This window comes from Panthera tigris, chromosome E1 (assembly GCF_018350195.1).
Source record: "Panthera tigris isolate Pti1 chromosome E1, P.tigris_Pti1_mat1.1, whole genome shotgun sequence".
Classification (NCBI taxonomy): Eukaryota; Metazoa; Chordata; class Mammalia; order Carnivora; family Felidae; genus Panthera; species Panthera tigris.
This window is the reverse complement of record NC_056673.1, coordinates 38,219,667-38,246,945: the sequence shown is the minus strand read 5'-3', so window position 1 is coordinate 38,246,945 and position 27,279 is coordinate 38,219,667. Positions and strand designations below refer to the sequence as shown.

At 37.8% G+C, this 27,279-nt stretch overlaps 1 protein-coding gene and 1 non-coding gene across 20 annotated transcripts in view; one reads left to right on the top strand and one right to left on the bottom strand.

Annotated features, from left to right (window-relative positions):
- CDK12 (cyclin dependent kinase 12) overlaps positions 1–27,048 on the bottom strand; it is a 92,766-nt gene extending 65,718 nt beyond the window's left edge. For 15 of the 19 annotated variants that reach the window (XR_006211457.1, XR_006211456.1, XR_006211459.1 and 12 more), the window contains exons 1-6: positions 25,413–27,048; positions 19,812–20,699; positions 10,962–11,138; positions 9,322–9,461; positions 8,647–8,817; positions 4,607–4,796 (exon numbers count right to left, since the gene is read on the bottom strand). Coding sequence is in view for 7 of the 19 variants with exons in the window: in XM_042967683.1 (XP_042823617.1) it covers positions 4,607–4,796; positions 8,647–8,817; positions 9,322–9,461; positions 10,962–11,138; positions 19,812–20,699; positions 25,413–26,461 (2,615 nt within the window). In the remaining 12 variants the exon portion in view is untranslated. The remainder of the gene's footprint in view (positions 1–4,606; positions 4,797–8,646; positions 8,818–9,321; positions 9,462–10,961; positions 11,139–19,811; positions 20,700–25,412) is intronic. The other 4 variants (XM_007085783.3, XM_007085779.3, XM_007085781.3 and 1 more) reach the window with 2 other exon arrangements.
- LOC122233811 lies at positions 16,481–16,587 on the top strand. The gene has a single exon (XR_006211543.1). It is a non-coding gene; the product is annotated as a U6 spliceosomal RNA (small nuclear RNA).
- Positions 27,049–27,279: the final 231 nt, after the last annotated feature.

Here is a 27,279-nt window from a genome sequence, read left to right as displayed (position 1 = left end):
TCTCTCTCCCCCTCTCTCTCTACCCCTCCTTGATGCAGGGCTCAATCCCACAAACCATGAGATCATGACCTGAGCAGAAAGTAAAAGTTGGCCACTCAACCAACTGAGTCCCCCCAGGTGCCCCTAACAGATTTTTTCAAACCAGGAACATGGCTTTGATCTGAGCACACAATTTTTATGACGAATGAGGTCTCTTTTACCAACATATTGCCATCATTTCCTGTATCATAAAGATAAATAACTATGATCTTATAGGGGTTCTCAAACTTTCATATGAAATAAGAATCACATGGAAAGCTTATTAAAAGTTTCCTGGGATGCCTGGCTCAGTCAGGTGAGCATCCAACTTTGGCTCAGGTCATGATCTCATAGTTTGTGAGTTTGGGCCCCACCTCAGACTTGCTGCTGTCAGTGCAGAGCCACCTTTGGATGCTGCCCCCTTCTCTCTCTGCCCTTCCCCCACTCGTGCTTGCTCACTCTCCCTCTCAAAAATAAATAAATATTAAAAAAAAAAAGTTTCCTGGGCCTCATTCCCAGAGATGCCGATTCAGCAGGTCATAGCTCATGAACTCACATTTCTAACAAGCCCATAGATGATGCCAATGCATCCATGGGTCTGAGAACCACACTTTTGAGAACCATCCCATAAAAGGCTCACACCCATGTTTCACTCTGCTAAATATTCTTTGATAGTGATGTTAAGTAATATTTTAATAAACTATAACACAAAATGTCAGAAAACTTAAAATTCTTAACTATTTTGGATTAATCATATTTACCTAAATTCTTATATAGCCTGTTTATTCACATTTACCACTTGTGTTCCTTCTTGGGGAATGTAAGCCAGCCCACTCTTTTTTTTAAGGTACTGGAGATATCTCAGGTACCTGACAGCTGAGATCAGGCATTCAAATGAGATAGAAAAAAGAGGCTATGGTAGGAGGTGCTCCTCAAAGTTAAAACCAAGTAACTACTAGCAACAAAATTTTACATTACAGTAACCCTTATCATTCCTGGTAAAGATTATTGGCACCGTATCCACTTGCCCCAAACATCATTACATTTTTAAGTTGAAATGAATAAAAAGCAAAAAGGAAAGGACTAGCTGACTTGAGCCCTATATTGAGACAAAAAGAGTTCCTCAAATTTCTCAGCATCCTCACTCTTGAGAACCTGAGATGATCCAAGACTGAAGCACAGTGAAGTGCTTCACTGTGAAGTGAAGCACACTCTTTAAAATGGACTATAGGAAGCACATAGGACTATAAAATGACAGCAAATAGTTATGCAAGTTAGGCTAAATCTAAACATCACTGAGAACCTAGCATATTTCCTAATCTATCCCCTCCCCTCTCAGTAAATGACCTTCTTCACTGAAAACAAAAATCATCAGGTAGGAGCTACTTAACATCCTTTTACCTGTATAACCTTAATTGCATCTATAGCTCTCCTTTTTCTTTCCTTTCAGTTACAGAAAAAAATGTGTCAATCTCTCTTGTTCAAGGATAATCAACACTTATACTTGTGACCACTATCACCTGTGACCTTGATTTCATTTCTTCTAGAACCTTGTTCCTTTAAGTTATTTTAGTTCTTTCTTGAATCTTCAACTTCTCCCTATTGATTTTTTTCTCTTAGTATTTATATATGCTCAAACCTCTGCATCCTTAAATTAAAAATTAAAGACCTTCCTACCAGCACCTTCCCATTAACTGTGCTACCCACCAATTTGCCCCACAATGTCAATGTTGACCTTTTAATTTTCAGATTCCTTCTTATGTCTTATAATCTGTCTACATCACCTGACATCTATGCCTATTCACTTCTTAAACCTAATTTACATTCATAATATTTCCTTATTTCCTCCATATCTGACCATTCCCTTAGGTTCCATCTTCTGATACCTTTTCTCTGCTTGCTAACTCCTGAACTACATTGCTAGTTTGGAACTTCAATGTGACCATATGCCTATTAGTCAGATATCAATATCCTAGATGTGCAACAGCCATATCCAAAAGGGATTTACTCTTCACTCATCTATCCTGCTCTTCCTTCTATATTCCCTATATTGACCATTATACCACTCATCTAGTTAGTTTCTTAAGGTAGAAGTCTGGGAGTTAAAGTACTTTCATTCATTCTCCAACATTCGTTCACTCACCAAAATCTACTCATTCACAAAATTTATCCTGTCCATCTCTATTAGCAAGGAATTGGTTACTTTAAGCACTGACCATTTCTTATGGTGTTTTTAATAGGTGTTCTTTTTATAATGTTCTCCCTACCTCCAGTCTATATATACCCTATTAGAGTGACCATTTAGTGTTTCTTCTGAAAGAGAAGACTAATTGTGTCTCTCTACCACCTAAAATAAGTTGGTCTCATTTATACTTGTGTAATAACGATATAATGAACACCATGGAGCCCAAGTGCTCTCCTCTCTATCAATTGCTCTTGCTTCCTTGTCCAGCTGAGGGCTCCTTACCATTTTCTCCAGGCCATCTCACCCAGAATTCTCTGTGTAGACAGAGCTAAATGGGCAAGATTAGAGGCTGGATGGATCAGATTAGACCATGAGACTCCTGCATCCTGCTTAGTAACCTCAGGAGGAAATTCAGTTTAATCTAGAACCTTATCAGCTTCCTGAATATAAGAAGACAGGGAGGGGCTTAACCCACTAGAAAGGACACCAAGTAGGACTGCAGTCATTCCCTGGCCTGAGACATCCCTCCCCACCATGGAATAACAAATCGAACAAAAAAAAGTATATGCTATAGTCCAGATAGCTGTAAGCTAATAGTCATCATCATTAAATTCTTGAAGCATTATCACTATGGATGTAGATTAACCAAGCCCAGTTTTAATGAAAATTATGGGTCACAGAGATAGTGACAGAAAGGAATACTCTTTTTAACATGATGTTTTGTCTCAAAAGGTATTTAAGTACAAAATATATAAAATAAGTATATGCATTATATAAAATAATTTAAAATATGCATTAACTGTATAGCTTAAAAAAAATAGCCAACCAAATTAACTGTATAATTTCAAAACAAAAAATTAACCACACCAGCACCATTCAATCATTGTCACCTATAGACAGTGTAAGCTCCTCAGCGAGATATACAAGATCCTTAAATTCGCTCCTTACAACTGTCCGGCTTCATCTCCCCATTATGAGCTTCACTCTTCTTGCCCTAGCAATACCTACCTGTTTACATTTTCCCACATAACATGTTATTTTCACATTTATGTGCTTTTGCCCATGCAATTTCTTTTGCTTAGAAATTTAATCCTCTGTTGTTAGACTTTCTGATAAATTCCTATCCATTCCTCAAGATTCCACTTTCCCAGATGCTCCCAAATTCAAGGGGTTTAGAGGTGCCTGGCTGCTTCAGCTGCTAGAGCATTTGACTCTTCATCTTGGGGTTGTGAGCTCAAGCCCCACAATGGGTGTAGAGATTATGTAAAAAAGGCAGGGGGGCTTAGTAACTGTTTACTGGATTGAGCAATTTATTTGTTTAGCTCCCCTATTAAACTCTGAGCTTTCCAGTGACCAACTATCCCATATGGGACTTTCGATGCTAAAACCAGGACAGGGGTACCTGGCTAGCTCAGCTGGTGGAGCATGCAACTCTTGATCTCAGTGTTGTGGGTCTGAGTCCCACAATGGGTGTAGAAATTACTTAAAAATAAAAAAACTTTAAAGAAAAAAAACAAAAATAAAAAATAAAACTAGAACAGTCCCTGGGCAACTCTGGATGGCTGGTCAGCTCACTTCACAAAGATGTGAAATAGGTCATATCACTCTACATCTCTATCTTAAATTTTTGCCAAATATAATTAAATAGAAATGTTTAAAAGAGTGGGTGAATCACGCAAAGATAGCTATAAACAGCCCAAATGCCAAAAGAACCAAACACTGGTATGATTTCAATAGTATCAGATTTGCTTTTTATTCCTCAACTGGTAGGGCTATTTACCAAAGATTAATGTGCATAATACATACACCTGATATCATCAATATAGTTTAGACAAATAGCCAGAGAAGAAGAAAGCAGATGATAAAAACTTCTGAGGATTTAACACTGTTCATCACCAAATTCCTGTCTGTCTACGCTATTAAAACCTGGGAGTAAGTGCTCAGCAGAGAGGTCAACCACCAGCTACACCTGTGTTTACTCTGAAATTTGATACTGAAAAAGTCTCAACAGCAGCTAAAAAAGCAGGCATGTTTCTCCTCACTAAACAAGTGAGAATTTCACTGAGAACTCAATGTGTGTTTTAATTTTCCAGGACCACAGTAATATTTACTAGCTATGGCAAAAAGCTCTCTGAATACTCCTGTAGTGATGTGAGTGGTTCCCTAAAATGTTTGCAATTTAAAAAGCTTTACAATCCTACCTCTGTTAATTCCTTACCAACATTGAGTCTAAAGGCTCTGCTATCAGAGTACGCCAATCATAAGTTATTCCTACAGTACAAACATCAGTTGTATGTAAATGCAAAAAATTGCATCACTGGGTCTACCTATCATCAATTAACTAGCTGAAACTAAATGGGTCAGAAAAGAGGGAGAAAATGCCTCATTTGGTTACTATGTTACCTGTTGTTCAGCAAAATGTTAGAACACTTAATATCCCGATGCAGGAAATTCTTTTTGTGACAGTAATCCAATCCTTCCATTAGCTGTTTCATGAATGACTTGATATGGTCCTCAGAAAAGTGCACCAAACCAGATTCTAGCAGTCCCATTAAGTCATGGTCCATATACTCAAATACAAGGTAAAAGGCACCTACACAAAAATGAAAGAAAAAATTAAAAACAAGAGGAAAACGATGCTGAAATGACAATGCCTCAAATTTCACTATTATTTTGGAGTGGACCATAAGGTTCTTTGAAGCAACTGCTTCATTTTACACATAAAGGAACTGAAACTCAGAGTACTTGAATAACTTGCCCTTTCTAATAATAACAGAACTACTTATCTGAATCACTCTTCAGACTCCTAACCCAGTGCTCTTTGGACTATTTACTTCTTAGGGAGGACAACTGCCCCGATATCAAGCTGTATTATTAATCTTTTACAATCTAAGTCAGTTGGCAAATTACAGGCCTTGGGTCAAATCCAGTCTGCTGTTTGTCACTGTAAATAAAGCTTTATTTGTAACACACAACCATGCCCATTTGCTACAATGCCATCATTGTCTATGGCTACTGTGTAAGTCTTTACCTTAGTTATATTTAATAGGACTCATAATATGCCAGGGACAGCACAGTGTATGTAGTATAAATTATTAGTGAAATTTATAGTATTTAAGAATTGAAAGAAAAGTGAGCCATCTAATTAAACTCCCTAAATTTAAAAGTAAATTAAAGAAGAAGCATGCTAAGAGAACTGTAAAAGATTTGAAATCCATGCTATCTTTCTCCACTTTAGCAGGGTGTGTGACAGAGGCAAATATCGTAACATAAGAAATACCAGACCTAGTTAGACAATTACGTATCCAATCTAAAATTCTGTCTCTTAACAGCATAAAGGCAAGGATTCTTAATCTAGTACATAGAAATCAAGGACTCTTTGAACTCCCTGAAACAGTATGCAATATTTTAAATGTATTTTTTTAAAGCGTGGATCCGTAAGATGTTTAAAGAGGTCCATACCCCCCAAAAGTTAAGAACCACTGCATTAAAGGAATATCTTAGATTTAGTTAAGAGTTCATACAAATTAACAAGTAAAACACTAAAACTGCAAAAGTAGACAAAACACACAAAAAGACAACTCAAAGAAGAGAAAATAAGTAAAACTGATAAACACGGAAAAAGAACTCAGAAGTAATAGAAGGAATGCAATCCAAAATAACGATAGGATACTTCACCTATCAAAATGACAATTTTTAAAAAAGATATACTCAGGGACGCCTGGGTGGCTCAGTTGGTTGGGCATCTGACTCTTTATTTCAGCCCTGGATCATGATCTCACACTTCATGGGTTCTAGCCCCATGTCAGGCTCAATGCTGTTAGTGCAGCCTGCTTGGGATTCTCTCTCTCCCTCTCCCTGCACCTCCCTTGCTTGCATGTGCACACGCTCTCTCTCAAAATAGATAAACTTAAAAAAATAAAATAAAAAGATACACTCAATGTGAGGGAGGATAAAGTGGGATGGGCACTCACTGGTGGACATAAATTATTACTATCTTAAAAGTAATCTAACATTAAATATAAAAATCTGCCTGGCTCATTTGGAAGAACATGTGACTCTTGTCCACAACTCTTGTTCACAACTCTCAGGGTTGTGAGTTCAAGTCCCACGTTGGGTGTAGAGATTTAAAAAAAAAAAAAAAAAAAAAAAAAATCGCTTCAACCAGATAATTCTACTTCTAAGAAACTATACTAAGAAATAAATCAAGGGGTGCCTAGGTGGCTCAGTTGGTTGAGTGTCCAGCTCTTGATTTCAGCTCAGCTCATGATCCCAAAGTTGGGGGATGAAGCCCCTTGTTGGGCTCTGTGCTGAGCATGAAGGCTGCTTAAGATTTATTTTCTCTCTCTCTCTCTTCTCGTTCTCTCCTCCCCACCCCTGCTTGCTTTCTCTCACAAAATCAATCAATCAAAACGCAAAGATTTATGGACAAAGATGCTCAATGCAGTACTACAGTACTTTTTTAAACTAGTAACTAATTGGGGTGCCTGGCTGGCTCGGTCAATACAGCACGTGACTCTCAATCTCCGAGTCGTAAGTTCAAGCTTCATGTAGGGCACAGAGCTTACTTTTCTTTTCTTTTTTATGTTTATCCATTTTTGAAAGAGACAGAGAGGCAAAGAGAGAGGGAGAAGAAGGATCCAAAGTGATCCAAAGTGGGTTCCATGCTGACAGCAGAGAGCCCAGTGCGGGGCTTATACTCACAAGCCATGAGATCGTGACCCGAGCTAAGTCAGACACTCAACTGATTGAGCCCCCCAGGTGCCCCAAGGGCATAGAGCTTATTCTAAAAAAATTAATTAAATTAAATTAAAAATAAAATAAAATAAACTGGCAACTAATTGCTGAAAAGAAACTGGTCAAATAAATTTGGATTTATCCTAATGCAGTCATTAAAATGTTAATAACATGAGAAATTGCTTATGACAAGTTATAAAATACTAAATATACTTTGATCTCAGTTATGATAAAACAAGTATAATATATACAAAGTACTTAGAAAGAAATATGCCAAAATGCTAATACCATAATGGTTTTCTATGGATGATGGTAGACTGGGATGGAGTGGGAGAGAATGCCATTTTCTTTTTCTTAGACTTCCATATTTTCAATTTCTTCAAAAAAGGTATGCATTACAACCATTTATTCACTTATTTATTATTTTATGATTAAAAAATTTAAACAGTACATGGTAAACCATTTAAATAATACAGAATGGCATGGGAAAAGTAAGCTCCACTCTAGAAGCAACCAATTAATGTTTCCTTGTTTATCCTTAAAGAAATTACCTGTACATTATATTACTTTTATAATCAAAAAAGTTAAGACACATCCAGAAATATATCCAGTATTCTTAATCTATTCAGGTCTAACTTCCATAAATTTATCAAAGTACATAACACGTTACATAAGCAAAATTTCCTTTCATTTGGTTTAAAACTACTTCTACCACTTAATAAAATTAAAAACAAAACACACAAACAAAAACTGCTTCTACCAAATTTGAGAAGTGCTAACTTCCCTAGTGCTAATCTTTAATATCATTAAGGCTCTATAAATAAGCCCAGCTTACTTCATCTATTACCTTCCTAATTTTATGTGCTTTAATCACATTCTCTCTTAACATTCCAGACTATATTTACAGATGTCATTTCTTCAGTTGCCCATCTCTAAATCTTCAGATTTGCTTCAATAAAAGTAGGTTAAATGACATATATAGACCACTTCAAACATAAGTATAAATGAATAATTTTATCCCCCAAACAGAAAAAAGTCACAAATCCAGGAAAATCCAGGAAAATATATGACCTAAAGATTGTTTCAGAAATACCTGTTTGAATTCTAAACTGTGTAAGTGCAAAACTATGTAAAAATAAGAATGTATTATAAAGAATGTATTATAAATTTATAAATAATTTACAAATTATAAAAATGTATTTTACATTATAAAATGTAAAAATGAGATTACTTAAAATTACTTAAAATGAGATTCTTAAAAATAACTAGTAAATCTAGGTTTAATTATTATAATTTGTGGGAAAAAAAACTTTAAAACTAGTATCTTAATTCTGTTATGGATTCAGTAAAGAAGTTGAACTTTATAAAAAATTTAGTACTTAAGGGGTGCCTGGGTGGCTCAGTCGGTTGGGTGTCTGACTTAGGCTTAGGTCGTGATCTCACAGTCGGTGAGTTTGAGCCCCACATCGGGCTCTGTGCTGACAGCTCAGAGCCTGGAGCCTGCTTCAAATTCTGTGTCTCCCTCTCTCTCTGCCCCTACTCTGCTCACACTCTGACTCTCTCACTCTCAAAAATAAACAAACATAAATAAAAAATTTAAAAAAGAAAAGTAATACTTTAGAAAAAATTCAAACAGGTAAACAAGCTATGAAAGGAAAGTAAGATGTACCAATCTACTCTGTAGAAACATGGTTCCTTGCTAATACCTTTGTCCTTCTTGAAATCCAGTGCATCTTGTTTATCTGTAACAATTTCCTTCATGTTAACAACACTTCGGTGGATTAGCTGACGAAGGATTTTGATCTCACGAATGGCTGTGATCGGGAAGCCCTCCTTTTCATTATCCAGTCTCACCTTCTTTAGGGCTACCAGCTCTCCTGTTACACAACAAATTCAAACTGTTACATTATCAGCATTTTTGGCCACCATCATGAACAGGCGAAAAATGCCCAGAGTTGCTCTGAAACACAGTTAGCTTACTTTTAATGCTATATGCCAGATACTTCTATATCTTAAAAAACAAAACAAAACCCCATGTTCCCTTTCTTGCCTTTGATTGTTTTTTTAAGACTTGAATTTCTTAATTCAATATTCTTTTTATTTTTAAGGACTAACCCCTTACCAAACAAAGAGCAACCTATAAATTTTACTTTTACTCTCTCTTAAATTCCTAGCAAGCCTATTATAAAATATTTACAACAGGCAACAGAAGAGGAAGGTTTTTAAACAGTAATAATTATTCTTTTGGAAATTTTTGTCTTTTAGTAACTTGTGGAAACCAATTAGAACTCAAAATTTAGTTTTGCCAAATCTACTAAATCTACATTAGTATTGCTAAATTTTTAAACTTCTGACATCTAGACTTTTGTGGTAATGTTTACCTGTGTCTTTGTCCTTGGCTTTATATACTTGGCCATAGGTTCCCTCTCCAATAATCCCAATAATGTCAAACTTGTCCACACAGCGTTTTCCCCAGTCACTTTCTGTTTGTCTTCTTTCTCCATAACGAGGACAACAAATTCTAAACAAGGCAAAACAAAAGAAACCCCCCCCCAAAACCAAAAAGTTATCATAAACACTTAAGCCTATTCAAAGAAGAAAACAATTATTTTATGATAATTTCTCTGGCCCATGAATCTTTTATGAATTTCTCCATTAAAAAGATATGAAATAAATATGTAATAGTCTCTCACAATGGCTAAGACAGATTTTCTGCTTCAGGAAGGCATAATATCAAATAATAGATTTGGTGCTTACTTTCTAACCTCTCTTCAGTATTGGCTTCCTCACCTACTGAATGGTAAAGAAACCTTACATCATAGAGTTACTGTTAAAATAGAAGACTCTGGCAATAATACATGCTCAATAAACGATAACCATTTTTACTATTAAGAGAGGAATGCTGGGGTGCCTGGTTGGCCCAGTCAGTAGGCCCATGACTCAATTCCAGGGTCCTGAGTTTAAGCTCCACAGTGGGCATGGAGCCTACTTAAAGACATTTTTTTTTTTTAATTTAAAAAAATTAAAAAAAAAAGAGAGAGGAATGGTAATAATCAGAAGATCAAATCCAGATTCCACTACATTTATGGCACAGCAATTTCTGTGGTTTAGGAAAAAACATCCCACATCTATTAAGTTTTCATGAATGTGTACATGGTTGACACACCCTGAATAAAAGGACTTTTTTCTTTTCTTTTTAATATTCTAAGTATCAAACTCAAAAGATACAATGGGATCAATGTTCATGGTACATTTGGATTCAGGAAATTATTGTTTTTCTAAAAACACAAGTCGGTATCTTACAGTGCAGATGAACAGTATCCCAGAAAGGCTTTTATCCATTAAAATAAAATAAAAAGTATATGTCAGGTCCAATCTTTTATAATCCCACCGTGTAGGCTGTGGAAGAAAGTGTGAGATTTAGGCCCAAAGGAAAAAAGCTATAATTAAGAATAGGTCTCTCAGGCGCCTGGGTGGCTCAGTCGGGTAAGTATCCGACTTCAGCTCAGGTCATGATCTTACAGTCTGTGAGTTTGAGCCCCACGTCGGGCTCTGTGCTGACAGCTCAGGGCCTGGAGCCTGCTTCGGATTCTGTGTCTCCCTCTCTCTCTGCCCCTCCCCTGCTCATGCTCTGTCTCTGTCTCAAAAATTTTAAAAATTAAAAAAAATAAAAAAGAATAGGTCCCTCATGGGGCACCTGGCCGGCTGAGTCAGTGGAACAAGCAACTCTTGATCTTGTGGCTGTGAATGAGTCCCATGTTGAGTACAGAGATTACTTGAAATAAAAACTTTAAGGGGCACCTGGGTGGCTCAGTCGGTTGAGTGTCCAACTCTTAATTTTGGCTCAAGTCATGATCCCAGGGTCATGGGATCAAGCCCCGCATTGGGCTCTGCACTGATTGTGGAGCCTGCTTAAGATTCTCTCTCCCTCTGCCCCTCTCCCCGGATCACACACACTCTCTCTCACACACACACATACACACAAGAGGACTGGAAAAAATAGGTCCTTCCAAAAACTCACTTTGGTCTCTTTTTATATGGTTGCTGAGGTGGTGTAACTGCCTTTGGTTCTGGCGAGTCTGGAGGAGATGGATCCCCACCAGGAAGCTCTGGAGGGAGAGGGAGGTCCGTGAGTAAGTGACGTGGCCTTTGTTCCTTCTCTTTCTTTACAGGTTTTGAAGGTGGAGTCTCTTTTGGACTAAACAATAGAAGAAGAGAAGAAAAAGACCATAACTCCTCAAAAAATAAGCAAATAAAACTTTTCAAAGCTTTTAAAGTCTGGCTATTAAAACATTATAAAGATTTTACTTTTAAGGGATAAAACCCTGTAATATAACATAAGGATATGCAGTTTATCACAGTCAAAGATTTTTGGATTTCAGAAAAAGATATCCACAGTATATAAAAGAAACAATTAAAAATTGGGGATATCACTTGTAGGTCCTTTAACAAGGCTTTAATGTCCTTCCTAAGATTCTATTTGGATTTTTACTGAAATGAAATAAAAAGCAAGAAGCAGGCACCTTAAATTCCCAAAGTACCATTACAATTTCTGGAGTCCCCAAATCTACTCCATATATTTTAACCAGCAAAGATTTTAAAAAGGAATGAAAAGCTCAACAATGCAACATTACCATGTTATTAAATATGTGGGCAGAACTTGGAAAAGGAAATAGTATTTTAGAATGTTCAGTAAGAATTATAGTTAAGTTGGACATCAAAATTAGTGAATATACTCACCTATTCTATTGACTTGGAAGCAAAAGGCAACCCTACCTGGCTAGCCAAAACGGATAAATAATTCTCAAACTAAAAATCTAAGGAGAAAGAGTCCAAGAAACTACTTCAGAATCATGAAAGCAGTTAGTAGCAGACTTTACATGATAATCAACAAAATAGTCAGTGGGGAGACGGGGGAGAAAAGAATGTCTTTTCTGGAATAGATTAGAAAAGTCAGTGTTCAGATCCAATTTTTTAACTATCTCTATTTATGAGTAAAGAAAATATTTTGTGTTATTCATGTCCTTAGGAAAAATACAACATATTAATTCATGCCTACAAATAAAACCATGCTAGATAGTAAGCCTTTTCTCTTCCATCACAGTATCAGAAGGTTGAAAACAAGCTGAGAATCCTAACCACAGTAGGAGCCTCCTCTACTTTTCTGACAAGTAGTTATAAAAAAATGTATTGGGGTACCTGGGTGGCTCAGTCAGTTAAGCATCTGACTTCAGCTCAGGTCACCACCTCGCGGCGGTTCATGAGTTCGAGCCCCGCATTGGTCTCTGGGCTGACAGCTCAGAGCCTGGAGCCTGCTTTGGATTCTGTGTCTCCCTCACTTTCTGTCCCTCCCCTGCTCGCACTCTTGTGTCTCTCTCTCTCTCTCTCTCTCTCTCTCTCTCTCCCCCTCTCAAAAATAAGTAAACATTTTAAAAAATCATTAAAAAATGTATTATTTCATGAATACTTCCATAGAACTATAAAGAACAGATTTATCCCTTGTATTGCACGTGAAACACAATCTCAAAAGTACAACTTCCTACCAGTTTTCATCAGTTCAATCTCTTGTAAATCAGGCAAAATAGAGTCAAGATTAGTTCGTGTATATCAACTAGAACTAGGGTAGTCAATGGACTACCCATGCAAAACCATCATCTGAAACTTTCTGTTAAATTACTGATAGAGACAAACACATTATTATAATTTGCACTAAGATTTTACTACCCTGGGAAAACTCTTCAGGAAGGATACAATATAGATATTTAAAATTTTCCCCAATTTTTAAGGTATTCAGAGAATGAAAATTCCTAATTTTCCAACTACTAATGTCAGAATACTCTTTATAAATTTTAATTCTTCATGATCCAGAAATAGATTACTTCTTGGTTTTGCTCCACTAGAACTGAAGGACCTCAATTTTCTCACCATCACTTCATGTAAGTTCAGTCTATTTTTTTCTTTAAGTATTTTTTTTTTAAAGTTTTATTTCTTTATTTTGGGAGAGAGAGGAATGTGAATAGAGGAGGAGCAGATAGGGAAAGAGAGAGAATCCCAAGCAGGGATTCTGCACTGACGGTGTGGAGCCCGATGTGGGGCTCGAACCCACGAACTGTGAGATCATGACCTGAGCCGAAAGCAAGAGTCGGACACTTAACCGACTGAGCTACCCAGATGCCCCTCAGTCTTTATATTTAGGTCTTGTTTTCTCCAAGGTTTACTTTACAGGTTCACATTCAGTTTACTACAGTGAAAATGTGCATTGCTTCTGAAAAATTACATGTTTAGTATGTTTATTTCATCAAGTATGAGTGTTCAATATGTACTACCAGTTCAGGGCACACGAGTTGAATGCAGGTCAAATCCTATTTCAAAAAAATTTCAATATACCAAAAATCTGGGAATAATGATGACCTATAAAATTGTAGTATTTAAGGGGAACCTGGGTGGCTCAGTCGGTTAAAGTCTGACTTCAGCTTAGGTCATGATCTCCCGGTTCGTGAGTTCGAGCCCCACATCAGGCTCTCTGCTTTCAGTGCAGAGCCTGCTTCAGATCCTCTGTCTCCCTCTCTTTCTGCCCCTCCCCCCCACTCTCTCAAAATAAATAAACATTAAAAACAAATTGCAGTGCTTAAGATTATGGCCTTTAGCGTTCAGCATAGGGTACTCAGTAAAACGTAGCTGTGTACAGTGCAGAGGACATACCGTACAGAGGGTCTAACACTGGAGAGCAGATATTTAACATTTGAGTCCTTACTGTGAAGATTCAGTACCAGGAAGCTGGCCTATCTTATCAATCAATATCAGTATTTCCTGGTTCCCCAATTATGCCTGTAGTCGGGTTCACATATGGTGAGTAGTTGCATAAATGCTCACATATAATATTTTCTTTCAAAAAACATTGCCATGGAGCCTGGGTGGCTCTTAAGCGTCAGACTCTTGATTTTGGACTTCACAGGTCAGGATCTCACAGTTTGTGAGATCGAGTGCTGCATCGGGCTCTGGGCTAAATAAAGGTGCAGATTCTCTCTCTCCCTCTCAAAATAAATAAAAACATTTTTAAAAAGTTGCCAAGTTCCAGGGGCACCTGGGCGGCTCAGGTTATGATTTCACAGTTCGTGAGTTCAAAACCCACATCTGTGCAGAGCCCGCTTCAGATTCTCTTTCCCTTTTATATGCCCCTCCTCCACACTCTCTCTCAAAAATAAACATTAAAAAAAAAGTTGCCAAGGTCCAAATTTTAAAGTCTGTATAGTCTCTTAGAATTTATGATGATGGGATTTAATCTGTAGTACAATATCAATACCACCAATAAGAAGTCTTTATTGTTAATAAAGAGTATGAATTTGCATATCAATGATTTAAAAAGAATAATTTCTTGATATTTTCTACAACTTAATAGCATAAACGACTTTAAATAAATATGATCATTTATCCCTTGCCCCTTAAAGTGGGTTGTTTAGAAAGTGATTTACTTTTATAAACTTCTACCAAAAAATTTGAATTGAATACATTAAAAATGAGAACCAAGCATTCCATTAGCAAAATTCTGAATCAAATTTGAATGCTCACAAAGATCCCTTCTTTTCTCTAAGAGCTTAACAGTTTAAAGGTAAAACCTTTAAGAATTATGTAGACTCTACTAAAGTCTGATAAACTCCAAATGAACCAGGGCCAGCAAAAAATTTTATCAAAAATTTTTATCAAAAGATTTGATTTTATTATTATTTTTTTTTAGTAAGCTCTATGCCCAATGTGAGGCTTGAACTCACAACCATGAGATTGAGAATCACATGCTCTACTGACTGAGCCAGCCACGTGCCCCAGTTAACTGAAATTAAAAAAAAAAAAAAAAAAAAAGATTACACAAATGATCTCCTTAAGAGCAGGATGATCACTATGAATAGCTATGTTCATGAAGAATGTACTATATCATCAAGAATGGGTGTTTAGTAGCCTTCACTTCTTGAAACAAAGAATTACAGACCATTTAGAAAGGCTTTTTCAATACCATTAGTTAAATTCACTCCTGCATTTGATACCTAGGTTAATATACTCCTGGCCCAATATATGTTTGAAAGAAAAGTTTCATTCTATTCCCAAAGGAACTTTAAAAGAAGACAAATCCTCTGACATAAGCTTTACATCATCCATTTGCCAAATGAATTAACTACATCCCCAGTGTCATTTCACATAAGCCCTGACGCTGGCTCCTTCAGTAGTTGTACTTACTTTGAATGAATAATAAGCAGTATTAACTGAATACAATTTGTATCCTATGTTTAAAGCACTGTAGGTAATGGAAAGATGTATAAATCACATTCTCAACAATTAAGCTGCTGCAATCTCACGTGAGAAGATCAAGAAGAAAATAAATGAATTCATAAATTCTGTATGCAACTTTCAGATTTCTTCCTGAAAAGTTTTCTTACATAAAAATTATTTTTCATATGAAGGTTGGTGCAGCTGTTATGCTAGATAAAGAAGTACCAAAAACAAAAAACCAACTTAAAGACAAAAACCACCTTGACTCTAAAATTAATACATGGGAATGCAAACTGGTGTAGCCACTCTGGAAAAGAGTATGGAGGTTCCTCAAAAAATTAAAAATAGAACTACCCTACAACCCAGCAATTGCACTACTAGGTATTTATCCAAGGGATACAGGTATGCTGTTTCGAAAGGACACATGCACCCCAATGTTTATAGCAGTACTATCAACAATAGTCAAAGTATGGAAACAGCCCAAATGTCCATCGATGGATGAATGGATAAAGATGTAGTGTGTGTATATACACACACACACACAAACGGAGTATTACTTGTCAATCATAAAGAATGAAATCTTGCCATGTGCAACTACGTGGGTGGAACTAGAGGGTATTATGCTAAGTGAAATTAGTCAGAGAAAGACAAATATCATATGACTTCACTCATATGAAGATTTTAAAACACAAAACAGATGAACACAAAGGAAGGGAAGCAAAAATAATATAAAAACAGGGAAGGGGACAAAACATAAGAGACTCTTAAATATGGAGAACAAACAGAGGGTTACTGGAGGGGCTGGGGGGGGGGGGGGAGAGCTAAATGGGTTAAAGGGCATTAAGGAATCTAGTCCTAAAATCATTGTTGCACTATATGCTAACTTAAATGTAAATTAAAAAAATAAATTAGGGGCGCCTGGGTGGCTCAGTCAGTTGGGCTCAGGTCATGATCTTGCAGTCCGTGAGTTCGAGCCCTGTGTCAGGCTCTGTGCTGACAGCTCAGAGCCTGGAACCTGTTTCGGATTCTGTCTCCCTCTCTCTCTCTGACCCTCCCCCATTCATGCTCTGTCTCTCTCTGTCTCAAAAATAAATAAACATTAAAAATAAATAAAATAAAATAATTAATTAAAATAAGTTAAAAATAAAAATAATACAGAGTGAAAAAATAAAATCAATAGTGGAAGATATCTTCATTTCTGTTTTTCTACCTTCAATAATTGATTTACATTTATGTGGAAAACTAATAATAATCATACATTTAAAAATAATTACATTGGTGCTCACTTTGGCAGTACATATACTAAAGCTGGAATAATACAGAGAAAATGAGCATGGCTCCTGCGCAAGTATGATAAGCAAATTTATGAAGCATTCCCAATTTTTAAAATATTAAAAATTTGTAGATAAGGTACAAATGCTCCTTTACCTTTGGCCTTCATCCTAAGTCCCATCCACAGAGGTAACCATTCTTATCAGCTTAGTATGTTTCTTTCTGGATTTTTTTGGTATGAATTTATATGGGTATATATGGATATATTCATATGAATACATATATCCATAAAAATAGATGTTTTGTTTTTATTGTATATGGGTTTTTACATAAATATACTATTAAAAAGTTAATTACATTGGACTATGAGAGAAAATAGTTATACTTTCAGAATCAGAATTAATAACAAAAAATAGTTTTGCTCACTTCATTCTCAAACACATTCTTTTTTCTTTTTTAATTTATTTTATTTATTTTGAGAGAGAAAGCGCAAGTCAGGGAAGGGCAGAGAGTGGGGGGGGGGAGAGGGAGAGGGGGAGAGGGAGAGAGAGAGAGAGAGAGAGAGAGAGAGAGAGAGAGAGAGAGAATCCCAAGCAGTCTCCACACTGTTAGTGCGGAGCCCCACAGGGGCCTGAACCCACCAACCGTGAGATCATGACCTGAGCCAAAGTCAGACGCTTAAATGACTGAGCCACCCAAGCACCCCAGAAACACATTCTTAAAGATAACTACACATACTCCAATAAGCTCTGGATGGTCTTACTTTACCTTTCATCCCCAATCTGAAAGACAGAAATCCTTATGTGTCTCCTATAAAAATTACTCCACCTACGGTAATCTGCACTCTACACTGATACATGGCAGGGGAGTTCAATAATCACTTGGTTAGCCAAATAAACACTTCAAAATGAAGATTCTCAGCCACACCAATTCTGTTCTAGCCACAATGTAAACTAATATCTAAACACGGTTCTTGTAGGTAGATCATGGCCTAAAGTCCCATCGGAGAATGCTCAACTATCACCTTTTCCAACAAAAACCATAAAAACACATAGTTTGTATCTACAAGAAGTATATTATGTACCTAAACAGACTTCCTTTACAACATTTCAGGTTTTAGTCTTCGCCTTTGTTCTCAGGATACAGAGAATTCATAATTATTAATATTAGAAAGACCATGTAGAATTTCTCTTTAAAATCAGATTTACCACTATGAATAGTAATAGAACTATTCTTTTAAATTTTTTAATTGCATTTGTACCATCTTATAAGGCACAGAGCATAGTCTGAAAAAATATAGATGTAAAGGGCTGAAATATATCATCATTTAAATTATTAATGTCACTTGGAAAATAATGAAGGCTTGGGAATTAGTCTGGGATGCAAGACCAGTAGCACTTACTTTTATGCTTACAATGAAGTTTGTTGCAATAAATGAAACTCATATCCTAGAGAACAAGAGGGTAGGATCTCCTTTGAAAAAACCAGTAACAGACTGCCATGGCATATGTCACTGCTAATCATATGTGTTTGGTGGTACTTGCCTAGCTAGTCTTGCCAAGATAAAGAATAAATATATTTCCTAATGCTTTCCATAAAATCAGATTCATGTTTCATAATCATTTCACTTCTCAATATTCAGAGAATTCATTAAAATTAGAGCTCTTCCAGGGTGCCGAGTGGCCAGTTGGTTGAGCATCTGACTCTTCATTTCTGTTCATGTCATGCTATCACAGTTCATGGGATCGAGCCCCACATGGGGCTCTGCACTGACAAGTGTGGAGTCTGTTTGGGATTCCCTCCCTCTCTCTCTCTCTCTGCTCTTTACCCCCTCAAAAAAATAAATACAATAAACTTAAAAACAAGCTAAAAAAAATTGGAGCTCTTCCCATCATCCCATTGTGAGTTTATATTCTAATTGGTTAAAAATTCTATGTATTGTTTTTTGCTTCTAAGATAATTTTTTTTTTAATTTTTTAAATGTTTTATTTATTTTTTTGAGAGAAAAAGAGAGAGACAGAGCATGAGCAAGGGAGGGGCAGAGAGAGAGGGAGACACAGAATCCAAAGCAGGGTCCAGACTCCAAGCTGCCAGCACAGAGCCCAGCACAGAGCTCAAACTCATGATCCATGAGATCATGACCTGAGTCAAAGTCGGATACCTAACTGACGGAACCACCCAGGTGCCCCTATATACATACACATACATATACGCGTATATATGTATGTATGCATGTATATATATATGTATGTATGTGTGTGTGTGTGTGTATACATATATATATATATATATATATATATATATATATATATATATATTTTTTTTTTTTTTTTTAAAGCAGTGCTTTTCAAGATAAACCTAGTTTATTTTTCTTCTGGATTAGGAGGAAAAGCTCCAGCTATAAAAGACATTTTGGGGGATCATTAAGGATATTTAATATATTATTGGTATTGTATTAGTAAATCAGTGAGAAGTTTCTTTAGGGTGATAAAGGTATTGTGATTCTTTAGGAAAATGTTTCTAGTGTCAGGAGAGATATACTAAAGTATTCAGAAGTAAAGTGTCATGCTATCTAAAGCAAATGTGGCAGAAAGTTAATAACTGGTGAATCCCAGTGAAGAGTATACAAGAGTTCATTGTGTTATTCTTTCAATTTTTCTATAACTATTAGAATTTTCAACATAGGGTCACCTGGCTGGCTCAGTTGGTGGAGCATGCAACTCTTGATCTAAGGGTTGTGAGCTCAAGCCCCACACTGGGTTTAGAGATTACTTAAAAAATATTTTTTTAAATCTAAAAGAAAAAGAAAAATTTTTTCAACATAAAAATTTATGGAGGGGTGCCTGGGTGGCTCAGTCAGTTAAGTGGCCAATTTCAGCTCAAGTCATTATCTCACGGTTCATGAGTTCGAGCCCTGAGTCAGGCTCTGTGCTGACAGCTCAGGGCCTGGAGCCTGCTTTGGATTCTGTGTCTCCCTCTCTCTCTGCCCCTCCCCTCCTCCCACTCTGTCTCTCTGTCTCTCAAAAATAAATAAACATTAAAAAAAAATAGGGAGAAAAACGCTGATTTTCAAAAATCTGAACCAAAAATAACCCTTATCAAATAAACTTATAAATAAAAAGGGTTACTAGGGCCTCAAATTGTAATTTTCTCCTCCTAACTAATAATGTTATAAATACGAACTTTTCCACTGAAAACCAACATCAAAGGCATTTCCTACACATAAAAAGCATTCTAAACAGCCATGTAATAGAGCAGTTTTGACAGTTTGAGAAGAGAGAATGCATTACACTTAGATTGAGAAGGTAAAATTTTCCCAGTTAACTATGGGACTTACCTATCCATGTCATCGTCTCCAGGTAATAAGGGTGGGAGGGGCAGAGGAGGCAACGTTGAAGTTTTTAAGTGTGGAATAGCAGCTGTTACAGAGACTTGAGTCTTCACAGAAACCTGTACAGGGGGCTGAGAATTTGCCTGAGAGGACAGAGTAGATGTCCTTGGGTGAGTAGAAGGGGGCAGAGTTGAAGTACTAGAAGCAAGAACCTGACTAAATGCTGGTTGGGGAGGAGGCAGAGGTGGTTGCTGTGGAATAGCTGGTAGTGGAGGCAAAGGTGGCAAAGGGGGTGTTTGAGGTGGAGGGGTAGTAGTTGGTAAAGGAGGTGGAGGAGAAGTAACTGTGGGGAGAGGCGGATGGGTCTCCTTTTCTGATACCTCTGTCTCTTTTGGAGTAACAATCTCCTCTTTCAATGCTACGGGTTTAGAGTCTCTTGATCCCTGTGCTTTCAAATCTTTAAGAATAGGATGCTTCTCAGAGTTCTCATCCAACTTTACTTTCCCTGTATCTAAAGAATTTTTGACTTCTGTATTGAGATGTGGTACATTCACCAGTTCAGTATCTGGGGCAGATTTTTCCAATTTTACACCTCTGGGTAACTTTTTAGACTCCAAGCCTGAATCCTTAGCCTCTACTAAACTGTTCTCTTTTCTAGGCAAAAACACAGGTGAACCCTTGGACTCCTTTCCATCCATTTTTGCTGCAGCAGCAGCTGCTGCTCTTTCCTTCTTTTTCCTACTGAGTTCAGCTCCCAAGCTGGAGTTCAATGGAAGCCTGACAGGTGAGATGCTGGAATGTCGACTACGTGACCCCGATCTCTTCTTTTTACTATGAGAAGATGAGTGTCTTGAATATGCGGGACTTCTACTTCTAGACTTCATGGATTTCCTACTGGAAAAAGAAAAAGGCAATTTAAGATGGACAGCCTACAACAATATGGAGGAAATACATCCGTTAAACTATGGAGCAATGTAGGGACATCCACTTTCAAATGCCCCCTTCTTTGTAAAGAGAGCTTTCATACTATTTTTACTTTCTAATCTTATACTCTAATACTGCTCACTAAAAAACAAACAAACAAACAAAAAACAACTATGGAGCACTGTAAAGAACCCACTTGAGTAATTTATCAATCTTAAAAATAAATTAGGTACCATCAAATAATAATATACCAATATTGGTTTATTAATGGGTTCATTAACTGTAACAAATGTAAAATACTAATGTAAAATGTTAATAATAAGGGAAACTGGGTGCAAGGACATATAAGAATTCTTGGTACTGGGGCCCCTGGGTGGCTCAGTCAATTAGGCAGCCGACTCTTGATTTTATTTCAGGTCATGATCTCATGGTTTATGGGTTTGAGCCCCACACTGGGCTCTGCACTAACTGACAGTGTGGAGCCTGCTTGGGATTCTCCCTCTCTTTCTACCCCTCCCACACACGCTCTCAAAATAAATAAATAAACTTAAAAAAAAATTCTTTATACTGTATTCACAATATTTTTTGTAAATCTAAAATTTGTCTAAAATATAAACTTTATTTAAAAAATAGATTACAAGGAACTAAAACCTGCATGACAACATATTTCAATCACATAACATTAAAATTATCTATTACTTATCCAACTGAAGAAAGACGAATGAGTATTTTTTTCTCCATGCTGGAAAACACCCATAATCACAATGATTATTTTTAGAATTTGGGTTTAAATCTCTGATAAAGCAAAAACATGATTTAAAACAATTATACTTTTTTTATTTTGTTTTGAGAGAGTGCAAGCAGGGGAGGGGCAGAGACAGGGGGAGAGATGATCCCAAGAGGGCTCTGCGATGATAGCTGCAAGCCGGATGTGGGGCTGGAACTCATGAACCAGGAGATCATGACCTGAGCTGAAGTCAGATGCTGAACCCACTGAGCCATCCAGGTGCCCTCCCAAAAAAGTTATACTTTATACTAAAGGTGGGTTATACCAATCAGGATGTCAGAAGTAACTAGCATGCTTCACCAAAAGCTAATTGTTTCAACTAGAGAGCTAGTTAATTGACAGATCCCAGAAAAAGATTTTGTTCCCCAGTTGATAATTAAGCTGTACCTATACTAAACGAACCCTAAGATACAAGAGTTGTTAGGATTTACAAAATAGATAAGTTGAAAAAATTGTCTTACCAAATAATTAGAAGTTCTCAGAACTATGATGACTTTTGGTACTTTCATATATAAGATGATTTCCAATCAACTTTGTAGGAACTCAAAAAGCAAAGTACTGTTGCATGTTCAACTTATTTTCTTCATTATTAAGAATCTGGGAATCTATGAGGCAGATTATTCTAAATTGAAACTCAACCCTCATTAATTCGTTTTGCCTTTTAATAAAGCCTAATGTGCTCAGGCCTCAATGTGAGGTGAAAAAAAGCACTAAAAATGTTATTGGACAAAATATAATTTGCCCAGTAGTCTAAGATAAACTGTACCCATTCCAGATCTTCAATATCTCCCTGTATCTTTGACCGCTGATAACACTAACATTAGTCAAATGTTTCGAAATAAATAGCATATATGTGTAGGGGAAACAACTTGCATGATATCAGCCACGATTTTCTTATACCTACACTGCTTTTTGGAAGTTTGCTCCTAATAGTCATTACTGGAATCAAAGTATTCAAAACAGCAATAACAGCATATATATAAACATGAGGATACAAAATACTGAAAGTGGTTCTCTCAGTATCCACTTACTCTTAAGAAAATTAATACTTTTCTTGTAAATAACTGGCTGAAACCAGAGGCTTTTCTCTGACTGAATTAGAGCTGGAATAAAACTACCATCTCTGTTATGCCAGGGTAAACTTCTAAAAGCCCAAACAGTAATTAATGTCAGAGACCATGCTCTAAAAACTATTGTTTCTTTAATCTTTTCACCGTTACTAAATCTTCCTAAGGAACTCTGCTACAAACCCTTCAACTTCTGAACAGAAGCCTACTGTTAAGAAAACATTCTGATGGCCATATACTTACAGCATTTTTAGTGATACAAATGCTATATTTGAGGTTGAGATCGACTCTACAAGAAAAAAAGTGGGGACGGGGCGCACTGCCTGGGTGTCTCAGTCTGTTTGGCAGCGACTTCAGCTCAGGTCATGATCTCACAGTTTGTGAGTTTGAGTCCAGCATCGGGCTCTGTGCTGACAGCTCAGAGCCTGGAGCCTGCTTCAGATTCTGTGTCTCCCTCTCTTTCTGACCCTCCCCCACTCACACTGTTTATGTCTCTCTCAAAAATAAACAAACACTTAAAAAAAAAATTAAAAAAAGAAAAAGAGCAGGGGATGGGGTGGGGAGAGGAGACAAGCAATAAAGGTAAATGCAGGCAACAATAAAAACTGTTCTCACAAACAAATGTATTTTCCTCCTGAATTGAGTTAGGTTCTACCCATCCAAAATGAAATTGCTAGTATTAATCGCTACTAATTTAGAGAATTCAAAGACTTTGCATTTCTGGCAAAGCACTTCCAGTCTTTTAAAATGATTTTGCTTGTTTAATTTTGACTGTGTCTCCCAAGAAAAAAAACACAGAGAATATCACAGAAGGGAACTGTATGTTCTACTCTGACTCTAAGAAATTTTTGTATTTTATTTGCTCTCTGGAATTGCATCAAGTGTGGGAAAAATATGCAGTGCACACAAACATATAATGTTCTCTATAACCCAACTAACAATATACATGTGTCTCTAAAATTATGTAATGTTTATACTTCTGTCCTATGCTATCATATTGTGTGTCTAATTCTTTCCTGATTTATTTTTTACCATTACTACACTAGTTTCAATTAACTGAGTAGAGGAAGAGAGAACTTGAGATATGAATCCAAAAGGAATCATTGCAAAGCAAGCTCTTTCTGAAACTTGTTTTAGTGTTTTAGGCTTAAGTGCACTTCCATATTAACAAAACTCACGACAATAGAAATTCTCAAAACAGCCTTAATGAAACTACGCCCTCAAGAAAACAAGTATTCTGAGAATATTTCTTAGGTTTCCTTAAAGAACTAAGCAACTTTATAAACGGTATATTTAAGACTTATGCATTTCACTGTACATAAATTTTACTCTCACCCCTTCAAAAAAAAAGTGAACTCTAATGCTATCTACAACACACTAAAATGCTTATAGTGAAGTATACTGATGTCTGCAACTTTGAGATGAATCAAAACAAAAAATGGATTGATGGAAAAATGGATAATTACAATAAAACATATAGCATATATCAATTGTAGAATCTAGACAGTACATATATGGGTCCTTACTGTAATTCTTTCAACTTTTCTGTGTTTGAAAAATTGTGATAAAATGACGGGGAAGGGGACTAAGGAACTTCAGACCCTGACAGCCTGAATTCTGCAGCTTGATCAATTCAAACTAGTTTATGAATAATTGTAACTTTAAGTCAGTAAAAATTACTCATATTGACATATAAAAGACACGCACGGATTTTTAAAAATTAGCATAATTTCTCCACTAGCATTCAACAATATTTCCTCACTCATAGAATTTACTGACTTGCTCCAGGTACCAAGCACTGAGCTATACAGTTCACATTTACTAGCTAATTTAATCCTCACAATTACTCTAGAAATAAGATAGTTATTATTCCCACTTTACACATAAAGAAACACGGGCAGGGAGAAACTAAATTATTTGCCAAAGTTCACAAAGCAAAATTAGGATACCACTCAAGTATAACTTCATAGCCCATGTTCTTTTGTGGACAAAAGTGAGTCCACAAAAGGGAGACACATCTTATCATCTAGGAATAAGAACACAGTTTTCAATAGTAATTCATTTCAACAATTAAATTTCAAACCAACATGCCTTTCTTGCTAACCTATCATGATGAAGGCACTAATACCACTTGTTTAGATAAAGATTTTGAAAACTGCCAGTGGTCACAGGGTAGGTCAATGGTGATGCTGATAATCAAATCATCCTTGGAACCAATTTCTGCTAGGCTATATACCAACAAAAGGAAAAAGGACTAAACAGCTTAATTTCCACTAGAAACATCAGTTAAAAGACAGGAATTATCAAAACATCATCAATTAGGAAATAAACTTACAGCTTTGGAGACCCAGGGGACAGCCCACAAACAAGTGATAGATGACTTGGGCAAATACCTCAAGATAATACAAATGAAAATTTATAATTTCTTAGATCTCCAATCAGGTCCAGTGAGGTCTAAAGCACTAACACCAAGGTGATTTTAAAGTATTTAAGACAAAGCAACAGAAATCGCTACATCAGCTCTGGGATAAGCTCAGTTATCAACTCTGTGCACTCAATAAGCACAAATTTATGATTTTTTTCTCACAGGAGCTTCCAACTGAGTATCTCGCCACAGGGAGTACCTACCTTTAGAAGTTTTAGGCATGTGAGCTCTCCACTTCTTGAATTCTGGGTTGAGGGAAAACCAGATTCACCTACTTGAATTCACTAGCCAATAGCAAAGTCAATGAGGAAGACCAGGGGTTTCAACAAAATGTTAACATGACTAATTGCCAGTTCCTCATAACCCACCCTAAGTAAGAAAAGGCTGTTGGAGAAATAGCTCACCTGGGGAGTGGACTCCGACTCAGAGACCGTTTGCTCATGAAAGGGCTGCTGGACCGTCTTCGACCATAGGGACTGGGTGATCTCCCACTGTAAGAGCCACTCCTTTCATAGCTGGAAGAACGTCTCCGGCCATAGGGACTCACAGACCTTTGTCGTCTACTGTAAGGACTGGGTGATCGGGTGCTGGACTGGTAGGCCGAGGGCTCCTTGTAGGGAGGACTAATTGACTGCCTTCTTGAGGTACTTCCAGGACTCTTCTTGTAGGAGTCGTAATTGCTAGAGGTGTGAGATCTTGGAGGACTAAGGTCATAATCTTGGCCATAAGAAGCTCCTGAGGGGCTATCATCTTGCTTGGGGCTGTCAGACCATTTCCTATGGGGACTCCTGGATCTCCGTTTGGGGCTGTCCACCGTCTTGTAGCTTTTGGGTGTTTCCCTTTTCCGATGACTTTTACTCCGGTCTTTGTGCCCAGACTTCAACTCACGTTCTTTCCGGGTCTTCTCCTTATGTAGTTTGGATGACCTGGATTCCTTGTTGCTGCTGCTTTTGGATATCTGTGCCTTCCCATAGTCCTCATTCTCCTCATTTGAACGCTTTGAACTTCCTGATATCCGGTCCTTCATAGATCCCGATTTGCTGGAGACTTCCTGGTTTTTTTCTTTTTCTGTCTGTTTAGTTTTTAGTAAGTCCCGAGAACGTCTGTGCTGGTGGTGACGATGTTTGTGCAGGCGGTCACTCCGATCAGTTCCACGACGTTCATCATTCTCCCTCCTGTCTAGTTTGAAGGCCATATCGTCAGAGAAGGTATCTGAATCAGAACTGATGTCATCATACTCCACCAAAGGTTTGATAATTGTACCTAAAGGTGCTGCTTCGGGGGTCACCAACCCCATGTCTTTGGAGTGCTTGGATTTATGCCGCTTGTGCTTCGACACCAAGCGGTGACGCTCTCTGCTGTTGGAGCTGCCACCTCCCGATGACGGCTGCAAAGTTCCAGAAGCTCCTCCACTCCCGTCCTTCTTGCCCCCATGTCTCTCTGGATTGGGCATTCCCTTTCCCCTACCCTCAAAACGGGGAAAAAGTTCCCCAGCACTCCGAAAAGTAACCCCCACCCACCCCCCAACCCCACGCCTACCAAAGCGCCCCTAGAAGGGGGTGGGGAGGGAAGGGACTGTAGCCCAGGCTCCTCCTCCCTCCCGACTCCTCAGCACCCTCCTACATGAGGTGGGGGGTGAAGGAGCCAGGAAAGAAATGAGAGTTCCTCAGCAGTGGAGTTGCGAGACAACGGGTAGCTGCCCAAGTCTGTTTCTCGTCCTCCCCTCGCCGAGCCAGTCCTCAGGCCCGGACGCCGGGGAGGTCGAGGAAGTAGGAAGCCGACGGCCCGGGGACTGTGGGGCCGACTCCGGCTCTGGGGCCCTGTGAAGACTGCGCGGGCCCTTCCCCTACCCGGTAGCCCGTCTCGGGGCGGCTTCCTGTCGCTGGGGTCCCGCGGCCTAGGTGCCTCACGCCCCCTTTGTCCCTCGCTCCTGAGGGAGACCCTTTTCTTGCCTCCGCCTCACCTCAATACCTCACACACTCATTCGCTCCCTCACACAGACTCAGTCACACACTAGGTTAAACCGAAACGGCACTTGGGGAAGGGGGGGGAGGGGGCAAACCGAGGAAATACCGCGAGAATCCTGTGGGTTCTCGCGGTATTTCGTGCTTCCCTTTCACCTCTCAGCGCTTCTTGCTCACATAACGCGAGAGAGCGTCCCGAACAGGAAACGCGTTCCGGCAGAGTCTCGCGATAAACTCCCCGCCCTCCATTTGAGCAAAGCTTTATTGAAACGGCGTTGGGGGATTTTTTTTCTTTTTTTTTTTAAAT